The sequence below is a fragment of the Heloderma suspectum genome, chromosome 5 (assembly GCF_057233095.1).
Source record: "Heloderma suspectum isolate Gila_16-S chromosome 5, 16-S_ref, whole genome shotgun sequence".
Lineage (NCBI taxonomy): Eukaryota > Metazoa > Chordata > Lepidosauria > Squamata > Helodermatidae > Heloderma > Heloderma suspectum.
This window is the reverse complement of record NC_139462.1, coordinates 175,750,665-175,762,393: the sequence shown is the minus strand read 5'-3', so window position 1 is coordinate 175,762,393 and position 11,729 is coordinate 175,750,665. Positions and strand designations below refer to the sequence as shown.

At 42.5% G+C, this 11,729-nt stretch overlaps 1 protein-coding gene across 12 annotated transcripts in view; it reads left to right on the top strand.

Annotated features, from left to right (window-relative positions):
* Nucleotides 1–11,729, top strand: part of PLCL2 (phospholipase C like 2) — a 169,598-nt gene that overhangs the window by 48,024 nt on the left and 109,845 nt on the right. For 8 of the 12 annotated variants that reach the window (XM_084858408.1, XM_084858409.1, XM_084858406.1 and 5 more), the window contains one exon: nucleotides 1,090–1,671. In XM_084858408.1, the coding sequence (XP_084714534.1) occupies nucleotides 1,090–1,671 (582 nt within the window). Of the gene's footprint in view, nucleotides 1–494; nucleotides 667–708; nucleotides 1,006–1,089; nucleotides 1,672–11,729 lie in introns of those variants that run through there. The other 4 variants (XM_084858411.1, XM_084858410.1, XM_084858413.1 and 1 more) reach the window with 4 other exon arrangements.

Here is an 11,729-nt window from a genome sequence, read left to right as displayed (position 1 = left end):
GTGCGTGTTCTTGGGCGGGGGAAGGCTAAAGGGGGTGGGGGAGAGGCTGGGAAGCGGGAAAAGCGGCAAGTCGCCGAGTAAGAGCGTCGCGGGCTGTTGCGCGTTTGCGTCGGGGCGGGGACTTGGGGGGCGCTGTGGGCTGCAGCGTGGAGGAAAGGGCTGCCCGGGGTCGCAGCCGGGCGACGCAGGGTGGAAACGGCGCGCGCGCGCGCGCGGGGGGGGAGGTGGGCGGCCGCGCCCGCCCGCTCGCTCGCTCGCTCGCGCTGCTGGTGGCGGGAGAAGCAGCCGGCGAAGAGCCGCGTATGCAAATTCGGGCACACGGGCGCCCCCTGCTGTCGACCGAGGGGCGTGCGTGTGCCCGGGCTCGTGCATGACCCCCGTATGCACGCACGGGGCGGGGGGGTGCGTGAGTCTTGCCCCTCGGACAAGAGGGGCGGGAATAGGGGAGCGTTTCAGGGCCGCCGCGGCAGGGCCATGGGCCGCGTGAGCAGGGGAGGCGGGACTGTTCTCCCCGAAGGAGCGCCGCGGCTCCCCTCGCACGCGGTAATTACGCGTGGGGGAGGGGGGTGGAGGGAAGCCCACCTCTCCAGCAAATAGTAAGGCAGCGGCCGCATCCCTTCCCATCGAAGTCGTTCCTCCCCCCCACACACACACACTTGGTTGCAGGTAATGCGAAAATAATTCCCGCCCCCTTGAACGGGCTGATGTGCTCTTGGCGGCAGCAGGAGCGCTTACCTTTCGCGGTGCTGCCGTGCGCCTCATGCGGGCAGAGGCGCGCGCGCGCCTCTAGCTCCTTCTGGGGGTGTGACATGGTCTCCTCCCCGCTTGCCCCTTCTCTCCCCCTCCCTCGGGGAGGGCGCCTTTGTTGTTGTGTCTCGGGGAGGGCTCGCCTCTCCGCGCGTGTGTTTCGTTTCGCCGCTCCCTTCCTCAGCACCCGCCTCCTTCCTCGTCCTCGGTGCATGTGGTGCGCAGTTGTTGGTTCATTTACCCCTTCGCGGGTCTAATGTGAGAGCAGGCAGATTGTCACGTTTCGCTGTCTTTGTTTTTTTTTGTTTTTAATTCTTTCCCCTTCTCGTTTCTTCTCCGAAGGTGCTGAAAAGCCAGGGCTGCTGGTGCTGGCGGAACCGGGGTCTCCGAGACCGCTCTGGCACTTTACAAGCTTCGCAGCGTGACCCACGGTCAGAGAGGGGAGAGTTTTGCAACCCGCTTCTCCAGAGCCTTTGTATATATCGGAAAGAGGGGGGGAAAGCGGAAGAAGAAACGCAACCATTATCGCGGAGTTGCTGCAGCAGCAGGAGGGAGCAGGAGAAGAGGAGGGACGGCAATATTGTTGCTTCTCTAGAACCAGCCAGGCTGATGGCGGAGTTTGGCAGCAGGGGGGGTGGCGGCGGCGGCAGAGGGGGACTAACCTCCTCCCCAAGCCCTGCACGCGGGAAGGTGGCATTCAAAGCAGGAGATGGGGAAGGAGGAGGAGGTGGTCCTGGTGGTGGGGTTGTAAGGACCCACTCAGACAGTGCGGGCAACGGGGTCTCTAATGGGGACTGTGCACTGGTGGGGACCAGAGAAGACATGGAGTCAGCCCAGCCTGGCAGTCCTGGCATAGAAAGAGGATGTTCTACCCTGCACCCAGAAGGCAAATCTGGTATCCCCAGGAAAACCAGCATCATCAAGGTAAGAATCTGTTACCTGGGATTCCCTAGGATCCCTCCTTTGCTATTCTGGGAGGGGAGAGGGGGATGCAAAAAGGCCAGGCTCCCCTTCTGTTGACTTGATCACTTGAAAGGGTAGCAGCGTAAGCTATGTGTCTACTACTGACGTGTGGAGACAATGGGGTGCACGTGTACAATGGGGAGAAGGGGGACGCAGTCCAAAGACAGAGCTGTGGTTATACGAGTGGAGAGATACGGTGTGTTCATCTCTGTGTGAAAGGATGGTTGTTAGCTGGTGAAGCTGGTGCTTGGGGTGCAGCGGGAGTAGAAAGGTGAAGTATGCTCCTGAAATGGAAGGGAAGGTATTAGTGCCCACTAAAATATGAAGTCAGCTCACCATGCAGAGCTCTGAGATTACATGGGTTTTTGCTGATTCTGTGGGATGCTGGATGCACCTGTGCAGAGCAATTTTATATCTTGTTGACAGACGCACAGCAAGTGATGCGAAAACCAAGGATAAATGACGTGAGTGAGGGGGGAAAATATGAATGCCCCCTCCTAAAGGTGACAGCGTATCAATCAGGAGACTGTTTATGATGGCTTAACCTGCAGTCCTGGCCTTTCTTACAGATATTGATATTCCTGGTACACATTGAACAGGCATGGAAAGATGAGACAGTGCTGGTAGGTGAAACAAGGATAGAACAAAAATGAAGGGATTCTGGCTATTGTTGTTGTTGTTCAGTCGTTCTGGCTATAAGGCTCATTAAATATAGAGAGGACAGTTAGCTTGTAATAATATTATTAAAAATCTTTTAATAGCTACAGGGGACAGGATTCATAACAGCTGAACTGTATACTCCACAGTTGCAATGTTAAGCTGCACCAAAAGTTATATAAAATAGTAGAATTGCTGTATGTATGGAGATGCATACAACAATTCCATAGCCAATGTTATCTCCCTGTTAAGATGAAAATAGGTATTTTCATTAGGTTCTTAAGAGTGAAATGTTTCCAGAATGAATAGCTCATTAGCTGCAGATCTCAAGTTCTGCAACAAACTGCAGGATCTTATTTTGAGAATCAAGAGGAGAACAAGGACAGGTAATGGTATATGCATTTGAAAATAATTCACCCACCCTTCCTGTCAGAGGGAGGTTATTAACCACTCACTGCAGTGTACATGTGTGACTGGAAAATCGGCACTACAGTGGCAAACTTCTGTTGCTGCTTCTGCAGGTATCATTAATACTCATTTAGCCTGCCAAATATCTTTTGACCTGGATCCAGAGTTAATTTTTTACCATGTGATTGTGTTCTCCAGAGGAGGATATCATAATTGCTGGTGTATTATTGGAGTTCATTAAATCAATTTTCAGTGTGTCATTTGTTTATGTAGCAGTTTATGCTTCAAAAGGGCATTGTTTCAAGCTATAGCTTGTTGTGAAGCTAGGATAGGGATCCACAGTATGGTCATATGAAAGTGGACTTTGCTCTCCATACGTACTATGACTTCTTACGCAATTCATCTATGTAAAACTGTAGACTTGTTTCCTAACAGTTTTAGGCCCTCATTGCTTAGTAATTACTTAACATTATATATGGTTGGGCTTTCTTTGTGTGTGGGGGGTTACTCTGTTTTGTTTTGTTACTGTCATTAGTTCAACATGGTCTGAGCTCCGATGGATGTTATTTTAGGTGCGTTGGCTCATATTTATTTTTGATTGGAGTGTCAGTCATATTTACAGCCAGATCCTAAGTGTGTTTACTTGAAAGTAAGCCTGACCAACTTCAAGGGGCCTTACTCCCAAGTTTTGAATTATAGCTATAGGGAATGTTAATTGACTGAGTTTTGGAATGTACTTAGCATGCTCAAGGTCATCTTAATATCTATGTGAAATATGAAAAGCTGTGGGTGCCCAATTTTAAATAAGCTATTGATTATGGATATCCATTTTTAAGGTTACGCAGCCTTACATATACACAGACATAGCATAAACAAATATATAAGTTTAGTGCATCAATTGTTAATAGTAAAAAGGTCATTGTCGTATATAGCTTAAAGAACATATGCTATAATTTTCAATGCATATGATGGCTACAAGAGCTTGGCAAAGCACTTTACAAGTTAGGATATTAAAATAACTGCACCCTCTAGTATAGTTTTAGCAACATATATGCATGCATACCTATTTAAAATATTTAATGGTGTGTCTGTTAAGAACATTTGGAGCTCCTGAGTTATATACTAACAGCCCAAATATGATAAAGTTGCATGTTTATGCAAATATTACTGTTTAATTATATATGTAGTGCCCACTATAATGGCAATAAAATTGGCAATCTGTATCTCTTTCCCCAAGTTATTTTATTATATTTCTAAGAACATTGGCTGCCTTATCTTTCCAAGTGGGAGCTGGGTTTTTCTTGCTATCCTAACATGTATCCTGCTCCTTCTTATTCATTTTGTCTCCTACATTATCCAGTCTTGTGGCTGCACCTATGAGCCACTCAGCTTTGGTAGCAGGCTTGAAGATTTGGCAGTAGAGTCCCAGTTTCATTAGAAGTGGGCCATTTGTGCTAGCTCTGGAACCCTGACCCTTGTTCCAGAGTTAGATTTGGCTGCATGTGTTAAAATCCTAAGAGCTGCCACCTCTTCTTGGGGATTTATAGTATGAGCAGTTCCTGACTTTGATGGGCTGATGTATCTGTTACTTCCTTGTGGTAGACCACTTATATGTTGCAATTCTCCATGGCCCATTTGTAACCCCTAGGGTAGCTTACCACATGGATCCCCCTGATTGCATCAAGAGTTTTTATTTGAGCACTGGATAAAACCAAATTGAAAGTGGTGCAGGGCTGAGTGTTCCTGCCCACACTTGGTTGTTCTTAGGATGTTGCTTCAGCTGCTGTGGTGCGAATCATTGCCCTTCTCACTGAAAGTATTGCAGCAGTGAGGAGTGGGATATTGTACTACAAGTCCTTTGAACTTATTTTTCATTGTAAAATACTATGTTTGCATTACTGATAGTAGCAATGCTGTACAATTTAATGTTATTGTCTTTTAATGTAGATGTTCTTTCCATTTCTGTTCCTCTGCAAGTTGAATACCTTAGCTGTATACAGATCCTCTCCTTGTATTAACTTTTAGACTGCTTCCTTAAAACTCGATAGTTTGCCTGTGCATATGTTGTTAGCCAATTGGAAAGGATGTTTCTTTCTAAACCTGTTGCCAGCCTAGCTTTCTTTTCTTTCTTCTTTCAAATGATTTTGGCATGTGTGATGTCTTGCTTGAATATCCTCCTCGATAAGGCATGTAACACTTCTGTATGGGGACCTTTGGGTACGGAACATATTTCTACATTTCTGTGTATATTGGAAAAGCAGCAGCATTTTCTGTATTTATGCTTCCCCCTTACCTAAACTTATGGTGCAATCCTATGCATGTTTAGACCAAAAAAGTTCTACAACTCCCAGCATTCCCCAGCCAGACTTTTTTCTATCTAACCATGGATAGGATTGCACCTTTAGTGTATCTTCCCAATTTGTCCTGGAGACAATTGCACAAAAGACAATGTGTTTGTTACTACTATTTGATCGTTACCATTAAAATTTAACTTTATGTCACTCTTTGTAACATTGTTTCTGCACACTTCCATACTAAATACAGTTTTAAAAACCAGCAGCTAGGGATGAGGTGCTGTATACCTGTTGTCTTTAAAAATATTATAAATAAATAACCTGCCCTTTATCCAAGGAACTCAGGGTGGAATACATTGTTCTCTCCCTGTTATCCTCATATAGCAACAACTCTGAACTTTTCAAGTTAGGCTGTAAGGTAATGATGAGCTTCATGGCCAAGTAGAGATGCAAATCTGAATCTCCCTGTCTTGCGCCAGCACTCTAATCATTATTTTATTTCTGTACCGCCCAATAGCCGAAGCTCTCTGGGCAGTTATTACACCACACATGCTGGCACTGTTCTTATTCTTTACCCCAGCATCAGTTTAGAAATCATATGTGACTGGACATTTGACTGGTTAACAACACATCTGGATGTATAAAAGAGTCACTTTAAAGAAACTGAGACATAATAATCTCAAAAGACCACTGGTAAAGATACTAAAAATAACAAATAAGTCTGCCAGGTAACATATATGCTTTAACTACAAGGTAACACAAGCTTTTAATCTTTTGTATATGTACAGTGGTAGGGCACATCAGTTTCCTTTCTCAAAAGACAAGCACTGCTCTGTTTTTGTTCTTTATCTTAAAAAAAACACGTGGTGACATACTCTGTGGTTAAGGGTTGATGAACAGAGGCAGAGCTATCCTTCCATACTGATTTGTGTACAGGGATGAGGAAACTGGAAGAATCTAGGAAGAAAATGGTCAAGAGTTCTTACTGGTAAGAGTTATTCTCCCTGCTTTTGGTCCCAAATGCTTAATATTTCTGGAACAGTTTCATCAGCTGTTTAATATAAAGAAGGTGCAGATCATTTATTGCAGTGTATCAAGCTGGCTTTATTATAGCACCATGTTACAACAAAAGTAGGTGATGAATGACTCAAAACTGTCTCCATTTGTTTCAAGAGGAATTGTTTAGTCTGTGCAAAAAATATAATGTTATAACAACGGACAGGAATTCCTCAAGTTGGTTTCCAGTTTCTGTTTAGACTGGACTTGGCCCTCTAGTAGGTCTTGCTGTTGTTACTAGAGTCCCTTGTTTACACAACAGTGACCTAAAACTCAGGAAACAGAACCCAAAGTGCACACTTTTGAAAGCAGTCTAAAGAGCCCAGATATAGAGCAAATAAGCATTTTATGTTAGCGCTGGGCTCAGTTTTTAAAATTTCAGGAATAAGATGAATACACTAAGACTGTGCTAAATATATATATGACATAGAAGATTTCATTGCAGACTTCAGTCTACTAAATGAGAGCTGCTGTCATACAGTATATTTGTTCTATGATCCATTTTATAGGTGTTTAACAACAACGTAAGACAAAGGAGTCCTCCCTACAGTGCTTTTCTTATTCATTAACAACACTGGAGATAGCACTTGCTGGCATGAAGCGTTTCCCCAGAAAACCTGTCACACCAGCAAGTGCTATTGGCTAGAGGTCACTTATGCTAGCACAACGTAATTTATGTTGGATACTGCCCATTAAGCTGCAATCCTGTGCACATTTACCAGGGAGAAATTCCTATCAAACATGGTGGGACTTATTTCTGAGCACACATACATAGAATTGTGCATTCATTGTCTTGAATGATTTTTGGGGGAAAGCACTGTGTTAATCTAAGAATCTCTTAAGTGGTCTGTTGCACAAATAAAATGACCAGGTAGGCTTATTTGTGTAATGGCTCTTGGTTGGATGTAGTAGAAGACAATGATCTGCAATGAGTGTTTCTCAGTGAAGACATGGACGAGTTTGTTGTCTTACAAAATGGGATAATTTAATAGTTCTCATAATGCTTTCCTTGAGATGGCTGGCCATTTATGGCTTTGCTAGGAATGTAGATCACGTGGACTACTTTCCCAAGTACAGTAATAGTACAATAATGCTTAACTGAATTCGTCGGGATTTCTGAGTAATCATGTCATGCTGGTAGAGAACTATGCACTATTTCCTGTTTTGGGTTTCTTAAATGATATCTTACTGTTACTGTGCTTCATGCTGTTTTGTCTTTCTTTTCTTTTTTGTTCTCTTCAATGTTGCACCTGATTCTGTGAAGGCAGAGTGATTTCAGGTTGGCTGTGCCCCTTTGAATTGCCATATAGTGCGATGATATGCCTTGTATGCTCTTGTGCTTTTTGTGGGACAGGGTTGGAATTTCTGCTTATTTGTGGGTGTATGACGATACCAACACATTACGAGGTGATAGGCCAGGCTATGTATTTGTATGTAGGTAGCTATGCTATAGTACTAGGAAATGGTGGACAGTAATACCTTCGTAAGAGTACAAAAGCTTATTTGAAATTTCTTAGTAACATTCTATAAAGCCTTTTCGTAGTGCCCATGACCAAAAAAAATTATTTCTGATTAGTAAATCTAGCTTTCAGCTACGGTTGGGTAAGTTTATTTGCATATTCCCAAAATGGGTAGAAAAATGTTTCATAAGGCTGTCCTTTATAGTATTATTAGCATGATAATGTTTTTGCCTACACTTTAGGCTGATATTTTGCAGCTTATATCATTAAAACAGCAGTCACATTTATACAAAGATATGACAGACAGCCTACTTTCAAAGGCTGAATTGGCATTCTTAACTGTCTGCAATACTAGATTAGCTAATCCCAGCTAGAGAACATTTCCAGTTGCTTGGCTGTTCCAGACTTCTAGCAGTTTTACCTGAATTACCGCTACTGTTTCAGTGTACGGTTCTTACATACAGTGCATATTTACTTAGAAGCAAGTCCTGCTGTGTTCAAGAGGGCTTATCCCCTTGTAAGTGTGTTTACGATTGCACCCTAATTGTGCTTTCCCCCAAAACAACCCTCTTAGGAAGGTCATTTCTACTGCAATCCTATGCATGTCTATTGAAAAGTAAGCTTTATTGAGTTTAATGCAATTTACTCACAGGTAAGTGGGTATAGGATTGCAGAGCCTTATTCTTCTTTACTGAAGGAGAGTGCTTTGTTCATGATAGTGGTGGAATTTGAACCTGTGTTTCCCCAATTCTAGTTATTACGGCATAGACCACAGAGCCTCCCAACGACGACATCCTGTAGAACATTATAAAAACAACAGCTAATGTTCTACATCAAGTGTTGGCAATGTGGAGCCCATGCGTGTGCTGGTGCCTGCTAAAAAACCCCAGTGTGCCCATGGCCTTGCTCTGCCCGCTACTCAACTCTGCTGCCCCTTCATCTCCCGATTGCTCGTTTTCCCCTACTTGTATTAAAGGCAATGGAGCAATATTGCTCCATTGACATTAATAGTGATGGGGGAAAGGATCTCCTACCGAAAATGGCTTGGGGAGGAGAAAGTCCACTGAATATCCTTAGGGGCAACAGGGTCCTTGGAGGTGGATGAGGAGCCTTCTCCAGCCATTTTCTTTGGCAGGGGATGTTCCCCCCCATCTATTAAAGTCAATGGAGTGATATTGCTCCATTGACTTTAATAGAGGTGACTATTGACTAAAATCCCCTGAAAAGGAATAGTTGAGGGGGGCCAAAAATATGAAGGAGGTAAGAAAAGATAGAATCCAGAGAAGGGGTGCAAGAATAGTGAGAATCCAGAGGAGGCGACACTCCCAAGATTTCTCCCCAATGGCAATTTGTGGTGGTACCCAGGATAATTTTTCAAAATGTCAAATGTTCCCATGGGCCCCAAAAAAGGTTACCTACCACTGTTCTGTACAGTTAGAAAAAACATGTTCAAAATGTGAAAAATACTTTGTGAGCACTAAGTAATATTTCTCAAAATCAGCCATTCTGGGTAGACTTGATGCACAGGTCTGGCAAAGCTTTGAGGCCAGGTTTGAGGTACAGCTGCAAAAGCCTGGAAATAGTCATCGCCAAAGAGTGCCTTGTAGGAAGCTTGAGAGTGGAAGGGGTGTATTCTCCATGCATATAAGCCATGTACTCCATGTGTTATTCCTGGGTTGAGTTTTCCCTTCTTTTCCCTTAAAGAACCTTTCTTAATACAGGTACAGCTCCTTTTCTACTTGAAATTCCTAGAAAGGTTAGGTAGCATCCTCCTTTCACAGTAGTCAAACAGCCCCTCCCTCCAAACATACAACTTCAGCGCTCCAGGCTAATGTCCATCATGTGCATGCAGTCCCAAGATTGCATTCAACAACTGAGGTCAGCACAGACTAAAACAAGCTCTTCCAAATGTGAATGGCTCCATACTCCCTCAAAGCATATGACTTTACTGCCTAATATCTATGGGCTTTTGTCATGCATGCAAAATCAAGACTGCATTTAGTATTTGGAGGAAAACCAGAACCTCGTTTCCATGTCTTGTGAGCATATATGTGTGTGTGTGGTTTGAAATGGTACCCTGAGTTATGTGTATGTTCTGTAACGTATTGTTATAAGAGCTTTATTTGTAGAAAGAGGCCAGCAGTCAGACAGGGCTCCAGCTTATATTTGTCTGGAAATCATGTGTACGGACTTGAAGTACATACAGTATTCCATTCACATTCATATAGGCACCATTTTCCAAGCCTACCAATGCTATTGCTAAGTACCTTAAAAAAAGGTTATTTCTCTGAAATTCTATTTTTTTTAGTCCAATGTCCTTCTCTTTCAGTTTTAAAATTGAAAAAGTAAGTCTACAGAACTCACACTTACATATCCTAAAACAAGAGGGGTAGGATATAGAATTATGTATAGATAAACTCAGGACATTATTGGAATCCAGTTTTCTTTAGCCTATAATCTCCTGCCTTTTCATTGCACTTCTTGTGCAATGAATTTTACATTTTTAGTGTGTGGCTTGGCATGCTTATCTTCTGAATCTGTTCTTCATGCACTTAGGTATGATGCCATTCGTTCCTGTTCTTTGTGGCACAATGTGGTCTGTACTATGTATGTTGCTTGTGAGAGGTAATGTGTAACAAGAATTTGAATCAGAAATTTGTTTTCAGTGCCTGCTCCAGTTTATCCTGGGAACACTGAAGTGATGACAAGAACATGAGTCCATCCCAGAATGTGCAAGGTTTTCTTACTGAATTGATTCCAGGGGGAGAATAAGAGCAGTTACGTCAGCTATCTCAACAGAGAAAGACAGATGGGCCTGTTCAGATGTTATTCCTCCTCCCCTGATGGTCATCTGTTATATGTCAGGAATAGGCTTCAGACTTGCATGTACCACCTTGGCTTCCCACGTTGAAGAGAAAAACGAGTAGGTTATCACCTTACTTAGTTGTCGTAATTGGCTCAGTAATCTTAAGCAGCATGACATTGCTTAAGAGTGAATTTCAGAATGTTGTTAATAATGTAGATATTCTTCCTATAACATCATTACTTACGTCATAAATGTATACATTAATTCCTTGCATTCCAGTGCAGAAAGTGCCACCCCGAATCAAACAATTCCCCTCTCACTTTAATTTGAAATAAAATGCATTATCATTTAGATACCAGCCCTACATACTTGCATATAGGAATGAATGAATGTGACTGTATGTCTCTAAGCCTTTTTAGGATTAGGGATTTACTATATTAAAAACGTCTCTTTATTTAATGTTGTGGCAGATTATGGCTACGTTGTGCCTAGATTCAATTTAACCAAATAGCTCCTTGGAAGTAATCAAAGCTGTTCCCTTCAGCTTCTAACATAAAAGCTACTTGACCTTTTTTATCTGTTCTCCCAAATATGCTTACTTTGGAAGTAAATCCTACTGATTAAAACTGAACTGACTTCTAAGTAAAAAATGCTTATATCTCAGTCTAATGTGGTAATTATTTTAATGTGTAAGCAAATATTTATTTTAATGCTTATTGTACCATCAGTGTAAAAAAAATTACACAAGTGTTTAGTAACATCTTTTTAAAAAACAGTCATAGCTAAGATTGATTTAGTATTCAAATATAAATATATCAGGAATCTTTATTTTAAAAGCACAGAATGCAATCCATTGAGGCAGCCTTCCAACCACAACTTAGGTCTTATATTATTATGTATATAGTGCCATGAACTTGTATTATATTATGTTTATATAATGTCATGTGCATGATGCATTTAGGGTTCCCAGATGATGGGACTCTTGTACCTTTAATAGTATTAAAGGAGCAAAAGCCTGTTCTCTTTTGCATCTGGCTGACCACTGTAGATGTATTACAGACAGCAAAGACAACAAAAGATTCTTGTATCACTTTAAAAATAACAAATTTATTATGGCATAAACTTCATCAGGCAGGTCACTGCCTCAGTCTAGTTTACAATCTAAATTAGCCTTACTTAAATACTCAGGGTTGTATGCAATACCGGCCATCTGCCAGTGGAATGGAAAGCTGTTACAGAATGAGTTTGCCCTTCCCTTACAGGCCCTTGCACCTCCCAAATCTGTTCTGGAGGATTGGGGACTCTCTAGAGCAGATCTAGGGTGTGTGCTGTGGGAGG